The following is a 20,411-nucleotide window of genomic DNA, read 5'->3' on the forward strand; positions in this document are numbered from 1 at the left end:
TGTCTGGAAAAAGAAGCCTCCTTTTCTGTTACACAGAGCAGAAGTTTGTGTCTCTTACGATCCTCAACAGCCTGAAAAATGTTAGCTGGGAAACAACTACAGAATGTCTCCACAGCTATAAATGAAGTGGGGCATGCCAGAACTGAAATACAATGCCTGACATCAACACTAAATACACATATTTTAAGCTGACGTTTATCTTTATAAAAAATGAATTTGCAATATGAAATTGGGTTCATTAATCAATCTGCATAAAGTATCAGAAATGGGACAGAACAGAACTTGGTAGAAACACTAGAAGATTTTTGAAAAAAGTTTTGAAAGTTATGCCTCTAATAATACATTCAAGTTTGTAAGCATCCAGAAGTTCCCAGTGATGCCAGATATTTATTCTCTAACTCCTAGTACAAAAGAACAAGACAGAATGTATATTATTTCAAGTCATGAAACAGGATGAGTCCTCTTCAGAGGACTTAAGAATCTAATTAAGGTTAGAACACTAGATATCAAAGGAATTATTTTTTAAAAAATGAATAATACAAATCTATTTCAGTTTCTTGGGGGAAAATAGCTTCTTGCAACATTTAAAAAAATCCTCAACTAAATCCAAAAAGGTTGTGCTTTTTTATGCCTCTCCCTGCCACTTCTCTTGATTTTTATGTTTTAGACAGAAACTTGCCTAGGAGAATTCATAGTCCTTAGTTCTTACTAAAGGACTTTTTTTTTTTTTGCCTAAAATTATTATTAGCCTATTAAAACCTATTGATTTGCTTATTACAGTACCTACAATAACATTTTGATAAGAGAATATACTTTCCAAATGTTGCATCATATGAGCAAACAACACACACACACACACACACACACACACAGAAAAAAAAAATTTTTGTTCTATTATCAGATTATTCATCTCTCTACAGAAACAGCATCTCCAGGAAAGCCTGTGCTGTTTTCTAAAAATTCATTGCACATCCTGCAAAACAGCTGTGTAAGAATACCAGGTTTTACATCTTGCTCACAAACTATCATTGCAACCCCATTGTTATATTGCTATAAGACTGGATGTTGAAGGCAGCGCACACAGCATGCACACCAGCAATACATAGGTTTTCTCTGTAAGACTACAACTTTAAGAAAAGTCTTGTTCAGTTCTCTTTATACTTAAATTATACTTAATTGCCACTTGTCAGTGACTTTTCTATCTTAAAATTATGATGTTACATATCCTGGAAATACATTCTGAAGATCTACTATAATGCAAAAGTAACAGAAGTGCATTTTTTTCTTTATCTCATCACACTCCATGCAAACTTGAAAAGACCAGAGATCTGTACAATCTGTAAAACAGTTTTAAAGCACACAAAAAAGAAGGCCACTTTCAAAGAACAAGCATTAATTCCCAGTATTAATTAATTCCCAGTTTTCAATAGAAACCACACAAAGCACTTCAGAAAAGGTGAGAAAGATTTTATATGGAAAAAAGTTAGAATATATGAGACACCTAGTAATCAGTTCCATTAACTATATTTTAAAAAAGTAATTAACTTCAAAGAAATATCATAATTAGAGAATGAAGCACCTAGAAAACAAAACTACTTCCATCCACAGAAAACGGTATTATTAAAGTGAAATCTGCAAATTAGGTGAAAAAAGTAGAAAGTACCATAAGTTTCAGGAAAGGTTGAAGAATGAAGCTTACTCAAGGACTCCTCACCTTTTTCTGCTGTCTTCTTATTACTTAGTTCTCTTGAACTTTTTTCTGATTTCTTAGAATTTTTCTTTTTACCTGCTTTCATAGTTGTAGCTGATGTATTGTCTCCATCCTTTGTTACAGATTGTCCTTTTCTGTCAAAAAATGCCTCAGATTTTTCTTTTAAGGAATGATCATTGTGTGTCTTTTTCAAGCCAGAATCTGATAATTTTTGTTTTTGTACTTTATTCACTTTTGTTTCTAAATCCTGGGAAACATTCATCCTGTGCACTTCTTCAGAATCCTTAAAATCAATTGCAGATGATCGTGGTTTGATTTTTCCTCGCAAGTGATTCTTAGAATTGTCTGATACTGCACGTAGGCAATTATCTTGTTCCTTGATTGACCCATCCACAGTAAATTTAGTACTTTTCAGGCTACTATTATCTGAGAACTTATTTACCAAATACTCATTTCCTCCTACTGCTTCCCTTTTAACAGTTCTTCCTACATTCTTCAAATCCTGAGGTACTTCTGTCTCACTAAAGTGATTGTTACTGTCTCTGCCTTTTAATTGGCATTGTTTTTTGCCCATGCCATGGTCAAATATTCCACCTTGACTTAGATCTTTTTTTACAAAATCTGATGAATTAGGATGAGTCCCTTTATGTTCTGCAGTACTTCTTTCCTCTTCCATATTAATTTCCTTGGAATGAGTTAATAACAGTGTATCCTCTCTACCTTCCATGGGTTTTTCATTCTGTATTTTGGTGCTTTCACCCTCTGCACGAAGGCCATTTATCATGCTTGTTACTTGTTCTGTTACTGAATCAGCTACACTGTAGCCGACTTCTCCAACAACATTGGTCAGATCATCTACAGCATTGCTAAGTGTATCAACCAGAGAAGACACAGAGGGAAGGTTCAGATTTTGGTGCAAGTTCCTGAAAAACGCCATTTGTCCAATTTACTGATCAACAACAACTTTTTCTATAGAAAGGTCTTCTGCTTCACAAACAGATCAACTCCATTTCTCCAAGTTCAATTTCATAGCTATTTGCTTTTGTTATCTCTAACTTAATATATTTACCAGGTGAGGTTGCAGCTTTGTTCTTTCCATTCAATATGCAGTGACAATAATAATAAGCAAGCAACGTAAGTATCTTCAAATGAAGCCAAAAAATCAACTAGCAAAGTGACAGTCTTTCATCAATAGCAGCATCAACTAACCATAATAAAATTCATTATTTTCAAAAATAAGACAACTGTGTGAGGAGGAAATAGGTATTTTTATTCTAACCTGCAAAGAAGAAGTTTTAAGACATTTAAATTATGTCTTTTTATTAAAATCACACTAAAGCAACTTTTTAACATAATAGCTGCACAACAGCGCACATCAGGGAAACTTCCTCACCCCCAAAATATTTGTTGTCTTTTACACAATGGAAGATATTTTTGACTTGCTCTGTAACAAAGGAAGTTAAGAAGAAAAACGTAATTTCCAGGGTAAAAATGTTCTTCTATAGCGCAAAAAAAAAAAAAAAAAAAAAAAAAAAAGTTTAGCTCCACCTTTTAAAGAGGTAGAAGGGAATCCTCCCCCTCTACTCAGCCCTGGTGAAGCCACATCTGGAGTACTGCGTCCAGTTCTGGGCTCCCCAGTACAAGAGGGATGTGGCACTGCTGGAGCAAGTCCAGCGAAGGGCTGCAAAGATGATTAGGGGACTGGAGCATCTCTCTTATGAGGAAAGACTGAGAGAGCTGGGCCTGTTTAGCCTGGAGAAGACTGAGAGAGGATCTTATTAATGTCTACAAATATCTTAAGGGAGGGTGTCAAGAGGATAGGGCCAGACTCTTTTCAGTGGTGCCCAGTGACAGGATGCGAGGCAACGGGCACAAACTGAAACACAGACAGTTCCATCTGAACATGAGGAAAAACTTTTTCACTGTGAGGGCGACAGAGCACTGGAACAGGTTGCCCAGAGAGGTTGTGGAGTCTCCTTCTCTGGAGATATTCAAAAGCCGCCTGGACGCGATCCTGTGCAACGTGCTCTAGGTGACCCTGCTTGAGCGGGAGGGTTGGGCTAGATGATCTCCTGAGGTCCCTTCCAACCTCAACCATTCTGTGATTCTGTGAAGAACACCTCCGAGATGTCCTATCTGTTCTCTGGTGCCTGTATCTTCTTCTCAAGTGAATTAACAAAGCCCATTCTGTCCCTGCAGCCCAAATACACAGAAGAGTTCATTTTACCAGCCCTCAAGCTCTTACTTTTATAAAGTCTAATTTTCCTTGTGTCTAAATATTACCCTTAAAGACCTTGTTCTGTTGAAAATAAAAGATCTAGAAATAACTCATTAGCCAGAGAACAGATCTATTTAGTTTCCAGTGTTTGAATTCTTTAAAATTATTTTCCAGGTGAGTAAATGCAACACCACCTCCACAAGGTCAAACAAGGATTTAGTAGGCTGAGTGAAAAATCCAGCAATCCCATTCTCAAACTAATTTGAGAAGATTTATTTATAGACAATTATGGCATGTTTAAAACACATTCAAGAGTACTCTATTGCAAGAGAAGTACATAAGCAAATGCCAACTCTTTGATTATACAGATGTTGAATTTCTGTGGCTTGCGGCTGTAAAGGTTTCTTCCCTTAAACATAGCAAAAAATCATAGGAAAAGTCAATAATGCATATCTTTTCATCACTTGAGTCATGTGATTATTTGTGTATTTCTGTATTTCCTTGTAAAAATGTATAATAAGTCTTATAACTTCAAGTTTAATAAACTGTATTTCAGACACTTACAAAGTTTATCTTGTGAATTCTTTCTTGCAGCATATCCTGAATCAAGATCTGGGAAACCACCAACATTTTCAAAACACATCTTCTTATTAATATATAGGAAAAGGAGCAACATGAGGATAATGAACACACCAACAGCAGACAGGAATCCAATTGCTTCAGGAGACACTGAAAGAAACAGAAAGAAACAGGTTAAAAAAAATTCAACTTTTACAAAGTCACAATATTTTATCAGAATTGGTCATTAATAAATACTACTAAAGTTCCACATATACATGTAAAATATAGCTGAAACGCTACTATTTTCTTTTGAATAAACATTTAATATTGTTAAATTTCATCAGTTTTTCCTCCTCCAATCATCTTTTCAAAGAAAATAAAATACCTGGTCCTAATCTAATGAAGACTGACATTGTGAGCAAGAGTACCGGATGCCATAACAAGACAGGGCCCCTTCAGGAAACGAGGAGACTGTCAGAACATGTCAAGGCTGATGATTTCTGATGAAAAAGTCTAAGGGAGAGAATATAACGGCCTGAGAGCATCCCCCCTTCAGGAGGTTTGGCTCCCTGGGCTCAGGCGCAACTTAGAGATAGTGCAGCTGAGGACAGGCTAGTTCTTACTGCTTCCTGACACGTAGGAGGCTGTATGAGGAAGAGGGGAAAAAAAAAAAAAAAAAAAGAAAGAAAGAAAGAAAAAAAAGTGAGCAGAAGCATCTTGTAGTATGATCCTGGTATGTGGATAGCTTGTGTATAAAACAAGAAAGAGCTAAGTGGAATTAAGCATACTTAATTGAAACCAGGTAGAGGAACCAAGGCTGAAGTGGACTGACATGTCTTCAAAAGCATGTAAAATAAACAGTACGTAATTGCTATCAACCAGATAACTGATGGGGACTTTGGGGAATCTTTTGACCACGTAGAATCTTGCAAGGTCACCAGTACCTAGGCAACCATATCAGTAATACTATACAAGACCAAGATTGTCTAGAAAATGGTTTTAGAAATACAAAATTTGGGAACGGATGTAGCAAATGGGACCAAGGGGAAAAAAGTAATTAGGGCCAGGTTGTTTATTTGAAAAGACACTGGGCAGAGAAAGGGGTACAGAAAGGTGGCAAGAAAGAAGGTCCAGAAATGGAAGAAATGGTGAATAAGTCATAAAAACAGTCAGAGGATATAGGAGGTGTGTCTTTTTCAAATTTCAGACAGCCTTACTGAAATACCAAGACCCACACAGTTAGAGTTCCCTAGACCAGTCCTACAGGATTCTAGATCCCGCTATGCGAAGCAGAGCAACAAGGTGAAAAAAGTGGAATTCTATCACTGACCATAGAGGAAAAGAAGGTAAATTTTCTTCATCTTTTCATTATCATGAACAAATAAAGAGAGAACTGTGTTTACCAGGAAAGATGCTGGTTGAACATCCCACTAAGATTACTTGATATTCCCTTTACAAGTCTGCCTACAGTCACTTATAATGTTATTGAAATCATTTGTTACAGCTGAATCTTATGTCAGCACTCAACCTCCTGCTGAAGTGTTTTTTTGTTGACTACAAAATAGTCAAGCCATAACTAAAAATGAGGTGAGAAAAAAAGAAAAACAGCATTATATAAAGGAAGCTTTTCAGTCATGCATCCATTTCGCATTTTCATGAAATCTTCCTAAATACAGGAAATCTGTGAGTTATGAAAAAAGCCTCAGTTTATGTATATTCATTATTGACCTCAAAGCTTAACAGACAAAAATCTCCTAAGGCAGTAAACATGCTCCTTCCCCTTTCAAGACTGCACATGAATAACTTAAAATGCTGCTATCTAGGGCTATCAGAACAACGTCCAATTTTCTTTGAAGCTGCTTAGCCTGACCCAAATGAGACCAGAGACTGGGCCAAGAGCAGAAAGTCTTCATTCTTCAATAGCTTCCCAGTTCTAACATCTGTCAAACACAGAGGCAGCAGCAGCAGCAAGGGCAGAAGAATGGACTGATTCACCAGGATATAGGGACCAACCAAAGTGAGAGTGAAGTGGAAGGTGAAGATTAGGAACAAGTTAATGAGGTCCAGTGAGGGAACAGAAGTAAAGATGAAGGTACAACACTGAGATGGAGTGCACAGGAAAAGTCGGAATGTGAAAAGAAGATAGAAGAAGACAACAGAGATTAAGACTGGACAGATACAGAGAACTGGACCACAAGGAGCTAGAGACTGAAAGAAATGGTACCATGAATGAAAAGGTTTGTATCATTTTGTATTCCCACCACTGATTATGTTTGATTACATAACTCACAGGCAAACTCTTCCGTACCATCTTTGCCTCATCCAAGAGAGGATGGACCTACAATGGAAATAGTGAAGGAGGCCATTGGCTATAAAATCCCAACCTCTCATTACAGAGTTGGAAAGTGCACAGTAAGTGGAAAGAGAAAAATGTAGGAAGAACAAGTTGACTTTTACAGATAAAGCAGTTCATTCGGGTTCTAGAAAAATGAGTTCTGTTCTCTCTATCACAACTTTCTTTAAAATATTAAGTCCAAACTCATAAGATCCCATTTTTCCTAACTGTCCACTAGCCACACGCTTCAGCTTCGATGTCAGATTTAGGCTACTATTCTTACTTGATTTTTGGATATAGTTATAAGTAGTCAGTATTCTTCAATTAATATTATGTCTCAACATATATTAACTGTTCTGAAAAGCAAGGTCCTAGCCTTCCCAAATCAGATACTTAGGTATTTAAAATTAGCAGAGCTTTTGGGTTTGCACCTGGAAAATAAGGAAGTTATAATCACATTGTTTCTCAGAGAATTTACCAAACACAAAAAATGTCGTACTGATTAAATATGACATTACTTTGTATGTGTAAAACATCTAAAACTTTAGCATTGTTAAAAAAATAATCTGAAGAAGAAATCTGGTAACATCAGAGCATGATTTAAAAGTATGTTGAAAGTAGGGACAAGAACCAGACACTGCATAAGGATAAGGGAAAAATAAGAAATATGGAATCACTGCTCATTTGCTCTATGCTGTTTCAAAAGAGGAAAGGAAGATTTTAAAATATGGTAGGTGACCACATAATTTGAAGATCCCATCAAAATTACAGAATGTCAAATTATGGTTACTCAAATAAGCAGTTCTGGTATTTTCTTACTCCTAAATGCTTACCTTTGCAATTTTTGTTTGTTTGTTTTTATAACTCCTCGTATAATTCAGTCTCGTAACAAATGCCTAAAAGAATGGCCATACTAAGCCACAAACATTTTTATCAGATTCTTAAAAATTTAGATCTTCAAAAGTACAGTTATTTATCCAGGAAAAAGGTCATCTTTGTACAAAGAAATATAACAGAAACATAACCCATACCATTCTTGATAACCATTTAGAACATTCAAACTCTCCATAGGGCAAGGAAAAAAATATAAGCCCCAAAGAGATCAGCAAGACTGATTTCAAGGAGAGCAAGAAAAGTGCACTTACTACTTTAAAACCAGTAAAACCACAGTTTAGGAGCCTACAAAAACTAACCTCTAAGGAAGAGACAGAACCTATGAAGTTTGTAGGTTTAGGTCTATTTAAGCTTACATCTTAAAACTAACAATATCAACACAGAACCTAAGAAAAGTTTCTGCAGTCTTTTGTTTGACTACTTTGGGTAACTAATTAGGATGCAATATCATAAATTTAACCTAAATGCTCTATAGTCAGTAGAGAAATGCAGGGATGCCCAGAGTCAGACCATCTGTCTTACATGCTTAATGTCAAACGTGAACAATCGCAAAATGTGATACTCAAAGTACTCAGTATGACCACAAGGTGACAAAAAATTTCAACAAGCAGACTACTGAATCTTTCATGAACTGCATCTTCTAGATGGATTTAAAAAATATACCTCGTGTAAAAAACATTTTAGTATTTCAGCAGCCTACCACACCAAATAGAGATTTTCAAAACTATGACTGATTGTCCTGCAACTCACAGCAAGACTCGCACCCTACCTGCATTTCAGGCTGACCTGACTTAGCACTGTGACGTGTACTTGTGATGCACACTCAAAAGGCTAACCTTTCCTGTGCCTTCCAGCATCTGGATACTTGATTAAGATGTGCAGGCAAGTAGCAGAAGGAAACTGCATTCTTGCTGACCAAGACTAGCTCTGTCTCTCCTGCAGAGCCAGGTTCTGATCTTCCCCACTGCTGATGAAAGATCACAGGGGGCTGGAGCACTTGCCCTGTGAGTGGAGGCTGAGGGGAGGGGGTTTGTTCAGCCTGGAGCAGAGGCGACTTCGGGGGCACCTAGCAACAGCCTCCCTGTGCCTAAGAGGAGTTTACCAAGATGGAAGCATGTATTTTACTGATTTGCATAGCAGGGGAACAAGAAACGACGGTCATCAACTCAAACATGTGGGTTTCTGACTTGCATAAGGAAAGAAAATTTCATTATGAGGAGAACTGAGTAATTACTGGAGCAGGTTGCCCTAAGCAACTTTGCCCAAATTCAGTGCCGACCCTGCTTTGAGCAGGGGATTGGACTACAGTGTAATTATTCTATGATTCACAGCAAAGGGCAGTGAATATTTTGGGTTTTTTTCTTTTTTCTTTTTTTTTTTTTTTTAAACTACAACAGATTAATTGCACAACATCTTAGACGAAAGCATGATTTCAAGTATTTTGCAATCTAATCTTTTAAAAAGGTAGGTTTAAATTTTTCTACACATATTTATATTGCTCAACAATCAAAGCTATTTTGACCTATCAAACTGTGTGCTGTATGGAAGTTACCCAGAATCTAGGGTAGCTCAAAAACACAATGATTTTAATTTTTTCCTCCTGGATACTAAATTAAAAAAGCACTGTATGCGAACTATATAGTTCTCTATGGGAACACAGTATCTGATGACATTTTTCTGGAGTGAAAAGAACATTGGCTGATGCCTTATAAAAAGGCTGAAACTTTAGCTGTAGCAAGACTAATTAATTATTTATGGCATTCAGTATGAACATAGGACTTGAAAATTATATTTTCATACCAATTTGCATCCATGTAAAGAATTTTAAAATGCTTGTTCACAGATTAAGTATATTACCAGGCTGAAATCCTTTAATTTAATACCATTATAAAGCCAGAAAAACAAATAAAATTGTACTTCAATTTTCCACATGCAAAAGTGTACAGACTCCTGTCTATAAACGAAGCTTTTGTACATTGCATTAATCCTTCAATTAGCTTCTTGTAGCTGAAGTGCCAACCAGTTGCACTTTGTAAACAGAAAAAAAGGAAAGCAAATTATGCATATAAAATGCATCTTTGTCACATTCAGCACCAGAATTATTTTCATTCAAAACATATATCATCTTAAATTCTAACTTGCTTGGGCACTAATTGTACCATGAAAAGCATTGTAAAAACCCTTACACATTCACAGTAGTTTGTTTTACGATCACTTTTATCAGAAACCAGTAGAAAGGCAGTACTTTTCAATAGTCATATATCAACTTCAAGTGTCCTTCTAATGATAAACAACAATGAATGTTTGCAATTTATAATAATTAATATAAGAGAGTTTTAGAAATATTTTTTAAAAGTCTTACTACAAAGTTAGGACTAACTGAATTGCTGGCTGTGGAAACATCATGGAAAATTATACTCATAATACAGAAGTATTACAGTAACATCACACTTAATACACTTTTATTATTACTAGAATCAAAATCATTAGAATACAGAAACTTACCGTCTCTTTGTTCTAAATATAAAATTAGTGTCTTCTTCTCAAATCTAATTTCCTTATTATTAAACAATTTTTGTTTTCCAAAAGAGAGTTCAAACTCTTTAGGAACTATAAAGGCATCTCTAAATAAGTATCAAACTAAAAAACAAATCTTCAAACATATTAAAAAACACTTAATATTTTTAATATATATCTACATACACACCACTATATTGAATATCTACATTATACAGTCTGATTTTTGTAGTACTTACTCTCCAGCTTGTACTGCTCACTTAGCTAATAATGTACAAAGCCATATAGTTATCTCAGTGATGTTTTAATTATTCATTTATAATGCAACCCTATCTCTTCTGTGCACAAATTAAGTAAATACGGGCATGATCCAAAGAACCCGCATTATCTCTAAGACCCTAGCCCAAAAACATTTAAAATAAATGAAAAATCAAGCATTTGTTTTTCTTATTGTTTTTTTTTTTTTACAACTTGATCTAAGATTTTTTAGCCCTTTTAAATTCCTTTAGTTAAACAAGATAGTACTGCTGTTTTATGCTTCATTCTACAGAAGAACTACTCATTGCATTAGTTTTTACACCACTGTAACTTCACATTACATGAAAATAAGCTGTATGGTCTAGCTCAAAAATATTTTAATTCCAACACTACTCACTGCTGCTTGTCATCATTTCATACCAACTTTCAGATCTGCAAAAAAAATAACATGTCTTAAGAAACCTGAGCAGATTACTGAACTACAAAATAAGATTCATACCTGGATTGCCTTTTCTCCATGCTTAAATTATTTATCACCCAAAAGCACACATTTCTTTCTCAAAAAAGATTCATGTCACAAAGGAAAGAAACCAAACAAACACAAACCCACCTGCCTCAGAATCAGCTCTGAAGTGAAATACTTTGGTGAGGCCAATTAATCAACAGGATAAGAACTGCATTTTCATATGTGTCAGTCTGAATGTTAATTTCTTTCACAACTAATTACATACTATGGTGTCCTTTCTAATGATAAGGAACTAAACCTGAAAGTTACCTAAGATTTTGTCCTCTTTCTAAACAACTTTTGTTTGAAAAGGTGAACTCAACACACAAAGCTTCACAATAATTCAGAAGAATTACTGTTTTCTTGTTTGGTGCAGCAGCTGTAGCAATCACAGTAACTAAAACAGAATTCAGTTTACCTAGATAAAATGCTGTAACTAAAGGGGGCAATCTTTTATACAGTGCTGTGCTAGAAGACTTTAAAAATGAGATTCTTGACTACCTGCAGGTTTACAGGCAAGATAAGTTATTTTAATAATAGTCAGCTGTCATCTACTCTGCCATTTAAAAAAAGCAGCAACTTTACTGTCAATATTGATTAGTTGATGTTTCCACTAAAATCAGTGAGAGACAATGAACTGAGAATTCCCTCTAACCTTTTTATTATACTTGTCAAAAGACAAAAAATCCCAGCATATTTTCTATGCTTTCTATTCCACTGTTCATTCTTCTTCCTCTATTTTATAAAGTGGGAATTGTGTAATTCACTTGTCACCTTCTACGAATTTGCCAAATTCTTTTTGTTTTGCCAAAGCAAGCATCAGAAGAAATATTTTAGCTCAATGTGAAACAAAACACACAAATCTCATCTGTAAAATAATGCTTTTATTTACATATTTTTGTTTAGTTACATTCAGGTAACAATTTAAAACCAAAACTTTTCTGTATAAAGATGTTGACCCTTTCAATTCAAACTTGTATTTCTCCTTTCTTCTGCAACACAGTCTTCTTAATTCAGCCAGCTGCTAATGGCCACCCCTGTCAGCTTATTATGTTAAATGCATATTATACACTGCTAGTCTTGATGATGTTCCTTTCCGTGTGTTTTTTCTCCTGCATCTTGCATGTTGTTATCCAGCAAGTTTATACACTCTCATGGGCTCAAATTACAAGCACATGCAACACAAGCTACCTCTACTTCAACACTGTAAATATCTCTATCCAGTGACAGAGTGACATGCAATTCTAAATGAACATAAACGTGAAATGACAATTTAATTTCAATGCAGTACTGAAAAGAGCACTTCCTAAACAAGACCATTATTGTAACAATCGTTAGCAACATGAACCTTTCAGAAGTTTTGAAAGACTGACAGAATCATATCAGGATGAAAGTGCTTATTTAACTTTCTATTTTGGAGAATAATACCCTTTAAAATTTTTAATCACTTTCAAAATAACACAGGGGAAAACAGAAAACTTGCTTTATCATATGAAGTGATATGTGATGGCATTTAAAGGATAATTTACAAAAAATCATGCATTAAAAAAAATGGCAAAAATAAATGTGCTTGTTTACATTAAAAAAAAATTACTGGAATTACTACATCAGTACAGCTACACCGGTGTAATTTCAATGTCACTTTTATTCCAGTGGAAAATCATTGGGAATAATGGTAACTTTTTCCCCTGTTTGGTTTATTTCACTTCACACTGGCTAAAGGATAATCTGCACTGCTACAGAAATAAATCAGGACTTTTTTCCCCCCTCATTTTCTTGACACCTAATTGTAATGGCTAATAAGAAAAAACTATGTTCTAGAATCTAAATTCCAGGTCTTTGCTCAGAAAGAAAGTCCAGAATATGTTTTAATAAAAATATTACATTTATTTAATGTGGATAACTGAATTACTTGACTAAATGTATATATCAAAGAGTTCAATATACTTCATAAATTAGAGTTTGTGTTAAAAAGCTATTGGTTCAGCAAGGCAACTAATCAGATGCATAACTGCAAAGTTATTTGCAGCAGCTTATATTCCTTAAGCATGCTGCATCTGCAAGTTGTCATTTACAGGATTTCTTTTCTTTCCTTTCAAAACATCATGCCAAAACCATCTTCCAGAGATTAATTTAATTATAGGAAGAAGAGGTCCTTGGGCTCCAAAACATCACCAATCTAATAAAGAATTTAGAAATAATAGAAGCCATAGTCTGGAATGGAGATTTGAACTTTCAACAGAATTCTTTTAATTCCTAAATGCTCATGACCTTCCTGTCACCCACTGATTTGCCAGTTCATCAATGTGTTTTCTCTCTAATATGGATTTCAACTTTTTTTAAAGTAGCATCTCACAACAGAAACCTCTGAAAAGAAACAGGGAAAGAAAGGTTGGATTGCTACTTGGAATTGCAATACATCATGGAATCATCTGGATTGCTTCCAAATCCCAATAATCTGTCGCAATTACACAGCATATTACAAGACTACGTTCTCCAAGTGGAGGGTAAAGGAACAGCAACAATTAGCGTGAAGACTTTCAATGGAACTCTCAAATAAACCTCCCAGTGCAAAAGTGCTAAAGACATGCAGAGGTCTAGAGGCTTGCGGTGGAAAAATTCATAGTTACGACAAAGTAGCCCTTGACTAGCGTGGAAAAAATGCATGATAAAAAAAAAAATTTTTTTTTAATTATATATATATTTAAAACCACTTTTTTGGCAATCCAATCGGCCACTACAATTAACAAAGTGTGAGACAATCCAGGATCCAGATCTGCTAAACAGCACAAATACTAACTAGCATATGTAGCAAAGTATTGTGCGGTAATAATGATTATATAAACAACCCAAGTGAAGAAATGCCAAGAAATAAGAGTTTTGATATAGCAACGTTCCTGCAATAAAACTTTCTACAGAAGACACTGAACCGAGACAGCTGGAAGTAAGTGACCCCAGAAAGCGCTGCTTGGCAGAAGACCCCAAAGCCCAGAAGAACAAGCAGAAACATACTTTGCTTCCTGCATGGGCAATCATCTCAAAGAAAAGTATCTATTTCATATAAAACTTTCTCTAGTCCAAAAGGTATACAGATTAGCTTTCCAACAGAGTGTAAGATTCAGTACTTATTCTAATGTTATTAATTCTAACATTATTACTTCCAATTTTTGAATACGTAGGCATACTTACACATACCACCAGATCTGTTTTAAATTTAGTACTCTCAGAATAAAAGATATAGAACTTCATGTATTTCTAGCCTGAAAAGATATAAATACTTGTCTATATAAAATTAAGTAGTGTGCAGTTATGAACAGATTAATTATTGTTTTCAGAGTATATCACAAAAAAACCCAAACACAATTAAAGCTACATTTACTAGAGAGTTTTTATTCATATCTTGGTAATAAGAGAAAGCCCAGTGAACTCTGTCCTCTCCATATATGAACTCCAAAATGAATAGTAACAACATGTATTTGTGATGTTACTTAAATTAAAGAAATTTGCTACAATCTGTGGTGTCATCTTTTTCTTGAACAATAACTATTGGTCCATAAAGTTCTGTCAACTGGATGAGAAAAAGACACAATTTTTCTTTGCTCAATGACACTCCTTTAGCATAACTATCAAAAAAATTAAAATATAACTTGAATATCAAATGCAGTTGATTGAATACAAATATGTTCCTAGTTGTAAAATGAAATTCATGAATAAATATGATTTTCTTCCTATTTGAATTAAATGCAGCTGGCAGCTTAACACTAAGATACATACGAATGGATACTGTTAGTTGACCTGAACATTAAAAAGGACATAGTTATACTTAATATATGGTTATGACAAAAAAGTCACACTTTCTTATCTTTTCAAAATTATTATTAAAAGTGACATTTTCCATTATCATCCAAGGAAACTGCCTTTTTGCAACTTCTTTATTTTGCATATTAAAGAGCAATTCTGTTCCATTATTAGTGAAAGGCAGTGTGCTGAACAACTTCCTTTGTTTGCAAGGTGGCCACAACAATAGAAAGAAAAGAAGACTTTATAAAATAAAAAGGGGCTTATAAAAATAATGTTAAAAAAAAATCTCTACAACTCAGACCCTAGAAGGATATTCAAACTACATTTCTGTGGTTTAAATATGAAATACGTTGCCAAGTTTAAAGGATTGCTTTTAATTACTTCAAAAATATATAAACAACAAAAGGTGAGAGAGACCTAAAAATAATGTGGTTATACATTTTTTTTTGCTTTAACATTGCTTCTGTGTGGTATAATGAATATGAAAACATATTATAGGGTTTTTTTCCAGTTACAGCTCAATATCGTAAACACTCATCATAAGTATGTCTCACCTGTACAAACAGAACATGAAAAAAAGCCTTAAAGTATCAGCACATCTAACAACAGTCAACTGCAAGTCAGACTACTAGCCTCACTACAGTGTGCTACATAGCCAAAAAATACACATTTTTTGGAAGTCTGACCTCAAGCTCCCTAAATTCTTTTATGTCCATAGCAAATAATCAAAGCAAGATCTTCTATAATTTTCACGTATATCTCAAAAACATTTGGGTGCATTTGGGTGTTAGGAACATAGGCTGCAAAAATATAGACCTTTAACTGAGTAGGATAAACAGCATAAATATAAACTTTGAGAAAAAAAAAAAAAAAAGTCAGCTTCTGCTGCTGCTATGCCAAGAACCCTAAGTGACTGAATGTCACTGCTAACTAAACTAAGCAGTGTTCTTCTTTCCTTGGCCAAGTCTTCAATTTGTTTTGTTGAACAACAAATAAGAATTCTTAAAAAAAAAAAAGTACATATAAGCTTGCACTAAATGAATGATGGAAGTAAAGAAGTTCACTTATAATAGAAGCAAAAATCTCTCGTTCTTTTTTTTTTTAAGTTCCAAAACACAATGCAATACACGCACAGTTCAGCCACTTAGCTGCGTTGCATACAGAAGTCACAGATAAGTGCTGTATTACCAAACTTCTACAATAAATGATATCTTTAATGCATTTTCTTTTCTTTAGCCGGAAAATGACTTGTTTCATATTCTGCAGTCATTAGCTGTTATATAATTGCAACAAAAGATGCAAATTTTTCAGGACATACCCACTATATTTATGCTTTTAGAAAAGCCTCTAGTTAAGAGTACATACGAATCAGTTTTCAGGATCTTCCGGAAAGGCCTATCAATCTTCTTACTCCTGATCAACTTCCTACAAGTTATTCACAAACACACAGGAATGTGTTAAAAGGAACCCGAACAGATAAAACACCACAAGAGAAATGTAAACCATGTTTTGCAGAATAGAAGAGGACCCATCACAATGTAGCTTGGGCAGTTATGAAGCCATGACAGCACCATGTGACATGGGAGCGCATCCTATGCAAGACAGTTGCAACACCTTTTGCTTAGCAAGTCTGAGCTCTGTATTGTTACAGTATTGATTATTATATTTATATTAGTCTTTATCTAATCGCAGATATTCGAAATGCGTTCGTCTTACAAATCTTTGAGTCTGAGAGCTAAAAATAAATCTACAACCCAAATTAATGTTATTCATTTCAGTGGAAGTACTGTTAATGTCAATGAAATCGATGTTTTTTAAAAAAATGAACTCTTCTGCACTGTTTACAATACCAATACCACAGCCCTGAGTACCTAAAAAGTGAAAATAATGAACATTTAAAAAAAAAAAAAAAAAGAAAAAAGAAACTACCTTCAGGAATATTCTTAGAATGAACATTTCCTCCATAAGCTTCATTCTTTGTTTTTACAATTATACCTTCATATATACAGCTAGAGGAAAGAAAAATGTTATCATTTAATTAATATAGGGTAGCCATCTCTTCCTCCTTTCTTCATATATATTATGCTACTGCAAAAGATTTCCTTAAATAACTTTGAGCTATATGGTGTGATCACACACAGCCTTGCAGACCTTTCTGATCCCTTTTCACATTTCATCATCTGAGACCCCAAGGTTTCTACTTCCCCCAACACAAATGAGTGGACAGGCAAGAAGATGACAATTTGGGATCGGGTTAGCTTGCTAACCAGAAAGAAAAACTAATCTCCAGGAACAGATGTTCTTCAAGTTGTATAATCCATGTATACACGCTAATTACACTCTATCACTTGACACTGGGAAGTTTTCCTAGCGTTATTCATAGAAGACATATGCTTGCTTGCTTGCTTTTCCCTTTTTCAGTGGTGACCATTTCCTTGAAGATCTCTAGGATGACATAGATCAGAAAAGAGGGTTGATGGACTATATAGTGGTGTGAAGTATCTTTTGGTTAGTTCTGAGCAGTGGGAGCTAATGCCTCTCAAACTCAGTCAGGGACAGGCTAATGTATAGGCTGAGTGAGGAAATTAAATTTTGCGAGAGTTACTAAGACTGACTGAGGTTAAACGAATGCACACTAACCGATACCAGCTTAGTGAATGCTTCACTTGTCTATCAGACTTCCACAGTGATCTCACGGGCCAAAGAAGCCTTGGCTTTTATGGCACAGCCAAGAGACCATGAAGGGGAAGACCTCTGTGCCACAAATCTTTTCAACTCATTCCTGCATAAGCTTAAAATGAGCATCTGGTGGCATCAAGGACAGAGCTGGAAGGTCTGATCTGATGAGCTCCAGATTCCTGGCAGCCATTAATTCTCAGATCAGAAAGGCCTTCATATACTGACAAGGTAAATATAGATCTTGAGCATGCATTCAGATCCTGGCAAACGAACAGGCCCAGACAACTAGCAAATGAGATATTTCTTAGGAGCTTGACCACTGGTTAGACAATAAAAACATTGTGAATGTGTATCAGGTGATGGGAAGTCTTACGTAAAGTAATCAATATAGTAAAAGCAAGGATCAAAATGCTAAACAGCTGGAAAAGACTTGTAGTTACAGAGCACTCTTCTCAACAGGACAATTGACAACAACGAAAATTATGGCAGGCAAGTAGGGAGAAGGGACACACGGGAATAGACCCTCTCCACACACTCCAAGGAGAAACTTGCCAGTGACGTGACTGGGCACCCCAAGTTGGAATACACATGAGAACTCATTTCAAGAAAGAACTCGACATACTACAGATATAAATGGTAGTAGGAAGTTACTTCCCTGGGCTAATTTATAATCACCAAGATTACCCCCGCGCTAATTTATAATCACCAGAACTAAAACACAGGTTCCATGCAACCATTATTAAAAATTGTTTATAACATCACACAAGTTACAAAAGGAGCTTATATTCTAATGTCCAGACATAACACAGAACCTTAAAAAAGATGCATATTTTTTCAATTTAGTTTTCCAGTAGTAACAATAAAATCAAATAAAAAGCATTGTCTCTAAGAACACAGAAAGATTGTTTTTCTTAAAATCAGTACAGTGCCCCAAAATAAACAGGGATTAGCATGATTAATAGATTTTGAAACTTCATCAGAAGGCTTCCTGAACATCCTGCTGCAATGAGTTTCACAATTTAGAAAGAAAAACAGAGGCTATTAAGGCAAGAATACAGAACGCTGCGTGCACTGATGGTCAGTGGAATGACAGAGACAGCAACAAAGGGGGGGGGGGTGGAAGGAAGAAGCAAACCCCCCAAATGAGAAAAAGTTTATAAAAAGCAAGAATGGAATGGATCAGAGCTTTAAAAAAAGAAAGAAAATTGATTTTAATTACAATACTGCCAAACCACATACAATTCTTTCAGTGAAATGTGTAAATGTGTAAAAGAAAACTTGTGACAATAAAGCCATTTTTCACCTTGCCTGGTAGAGTTATTTCTGAGGCCAGCAGATAATAAGTAAATATTTCCAAAAAACTATTTTTACACTGAATTCACTTACAAGTTTTAGTATGTGAACAGTTTGAAACTAAGTTCTATTCAAAGGCCAAACAAAATTTCTTCCTAACAAATATGATGCAGTTTGACAATGCTGTTTAGGTAATCTAGCAGTTAGCTGCTCCAAAAGAGAGAATCCTGCAGCCCTCCTCTCCTGCCACTTTCTCATTCCTTTCCTTTTAAAAGCCTTATGACTTCTGACCTAATGGTGAGTCAATTCAAGGAAATTATTGACTCTGAGGAAATAATTCTTCTTTTGAAAATTAGTTTTCAGATCAGATGCACAGAAGTTCAACAGCAATGCCACTGCAAGGGAAGCAGAAAGGAGCATATTGCTTGCAAGAGGAGAGGTTAGAAAACAGTACTGTATCTAGCCACTGACTAGTAGATCAATTGAGTTGTACCATCAAACTGCAACTTCAGTCATTGTAACTCAAATTTAAAACTATAAAAGCCCTCTCGAGTATGATTCTGTTTTATGCTCTTACCAATGACTGGTTTTATTACTGATACAGTTGTTTTCAAAGCAGTTTGTGCCATTAGGATCTGAATTGACAAAATAGCCCGAGATTGCCAGTCTATTACATCATTTATTTAAAGTATCACCACAACTCTCAATCACTACTAAAATCAAATCATCCTACAAAAATTCAACCACAGCTGGACAACATTCAGAATTTCCATGTAATTCAGTGAGCACTGGGAGGAACACTTATTTTTCTTTTTTCTTGTGAAAAATTCAATTTTATTTTGGAATTTCAAATTTTCCGTTTATTGCATGATTTTTTCATCTTTTCATTGACGTTGTCACCATCAACGATTCTGTAACAAAGGTCTGACATAACGATCTAGAAAATGTAAGATATTAACACTGGGCAGCAGATTTCTCACTTGTACTCTTCACAAGCTAAAACGTTACTTTTCACGAACCATTGCTTACCTTTTCTAATGCAGATTAGCTCATGTACACCACAAGTTCGTTCTCCACCTATATGGAAATAAATTATTAGAAAATATTAATGGATAAAATGTATTTGGTTTCTTATTAAGTCTTATAAACAGTGTAAAAGAAAAAGCTGTAAAACCAAGTTTTTATATTAAAAATGCAAAAAGAAGGTTTTTTCCTCCAACAGGTATCACATACAAATTGAAAATCTGCTAAATGAATAAATGTACTTTGGCTTAACATTACTAACAATGGTGCAGCTTTAAGTACTTTATATAAACTTATACAGATAAAACTATACATGCAACTAAATAACTGAAATCACACTAAAACTATTTCCCAAGCATAAAACATGATTTCCTGTTCTGAGAGCACTATCATCCATAGAAGAGTTCTCAAAACACCGAAAGACTTATAACACACTAAAATTTCAAAATAGTATTATGTATATCTTGCATGGGAGAGGGGGGGAAAAAAAGCAAAAAAAAAAAAAAAGCTTATAAGGAAAAACAGAATTTACCTGAGATTTCTTCTTTGAAAGTATTTTTTTTAAAAAGGATTTGAGACATTTACATGGGAATAACAGAATTATTGCTAGAAATGC

At 34.9% G+C, this 20,411-nt stretch overlaps 1 protein-coding gene across 2 annotated transcripts in view; it reads right to left on the bottom strand.

Annotated features, from left to right (window-relative positions):
- SYT14 (synaptotagmin 14) overlaps positions 1-20,411 on the bottom strand; it is an 82,481-nt gene that overhangs the window by 52,497 nt on the left and 9,573 nt on the right. For both annotated transcript variants that reach the window (XM_067293114.1, XM_067293113.1), the window contains exons 2-3: positions 19,802-19,849; positions 4,494-4,658 (exon numbers count right to left, since the gene is read on the bottom strand). In XM_067293114.1, coding sequence (XP_067149215.1) covers positions 4,494-4,658; positions 19,802-19,849 — 213 coding nt within the window. The remainder of the gene's footprint in view (positions 1-4,493; positions 4,659-19,801; positions 19,850-20,411) is intronic.

Source organism: Apteryx mantelli, chromosome 3, assembly GCF_036417845.1.
Source record: "Apteryx mantelli isolate bAptMan1 chromosome 3, bAptMan1.hap1, whole genome shotgun sequence".
Taxonomy (NCBI): Eukaryota; Metazoa; Chordata; class Aves; order Apterygiformes; family Apterygidae; genus Apteryx; species Apteryx mantelli.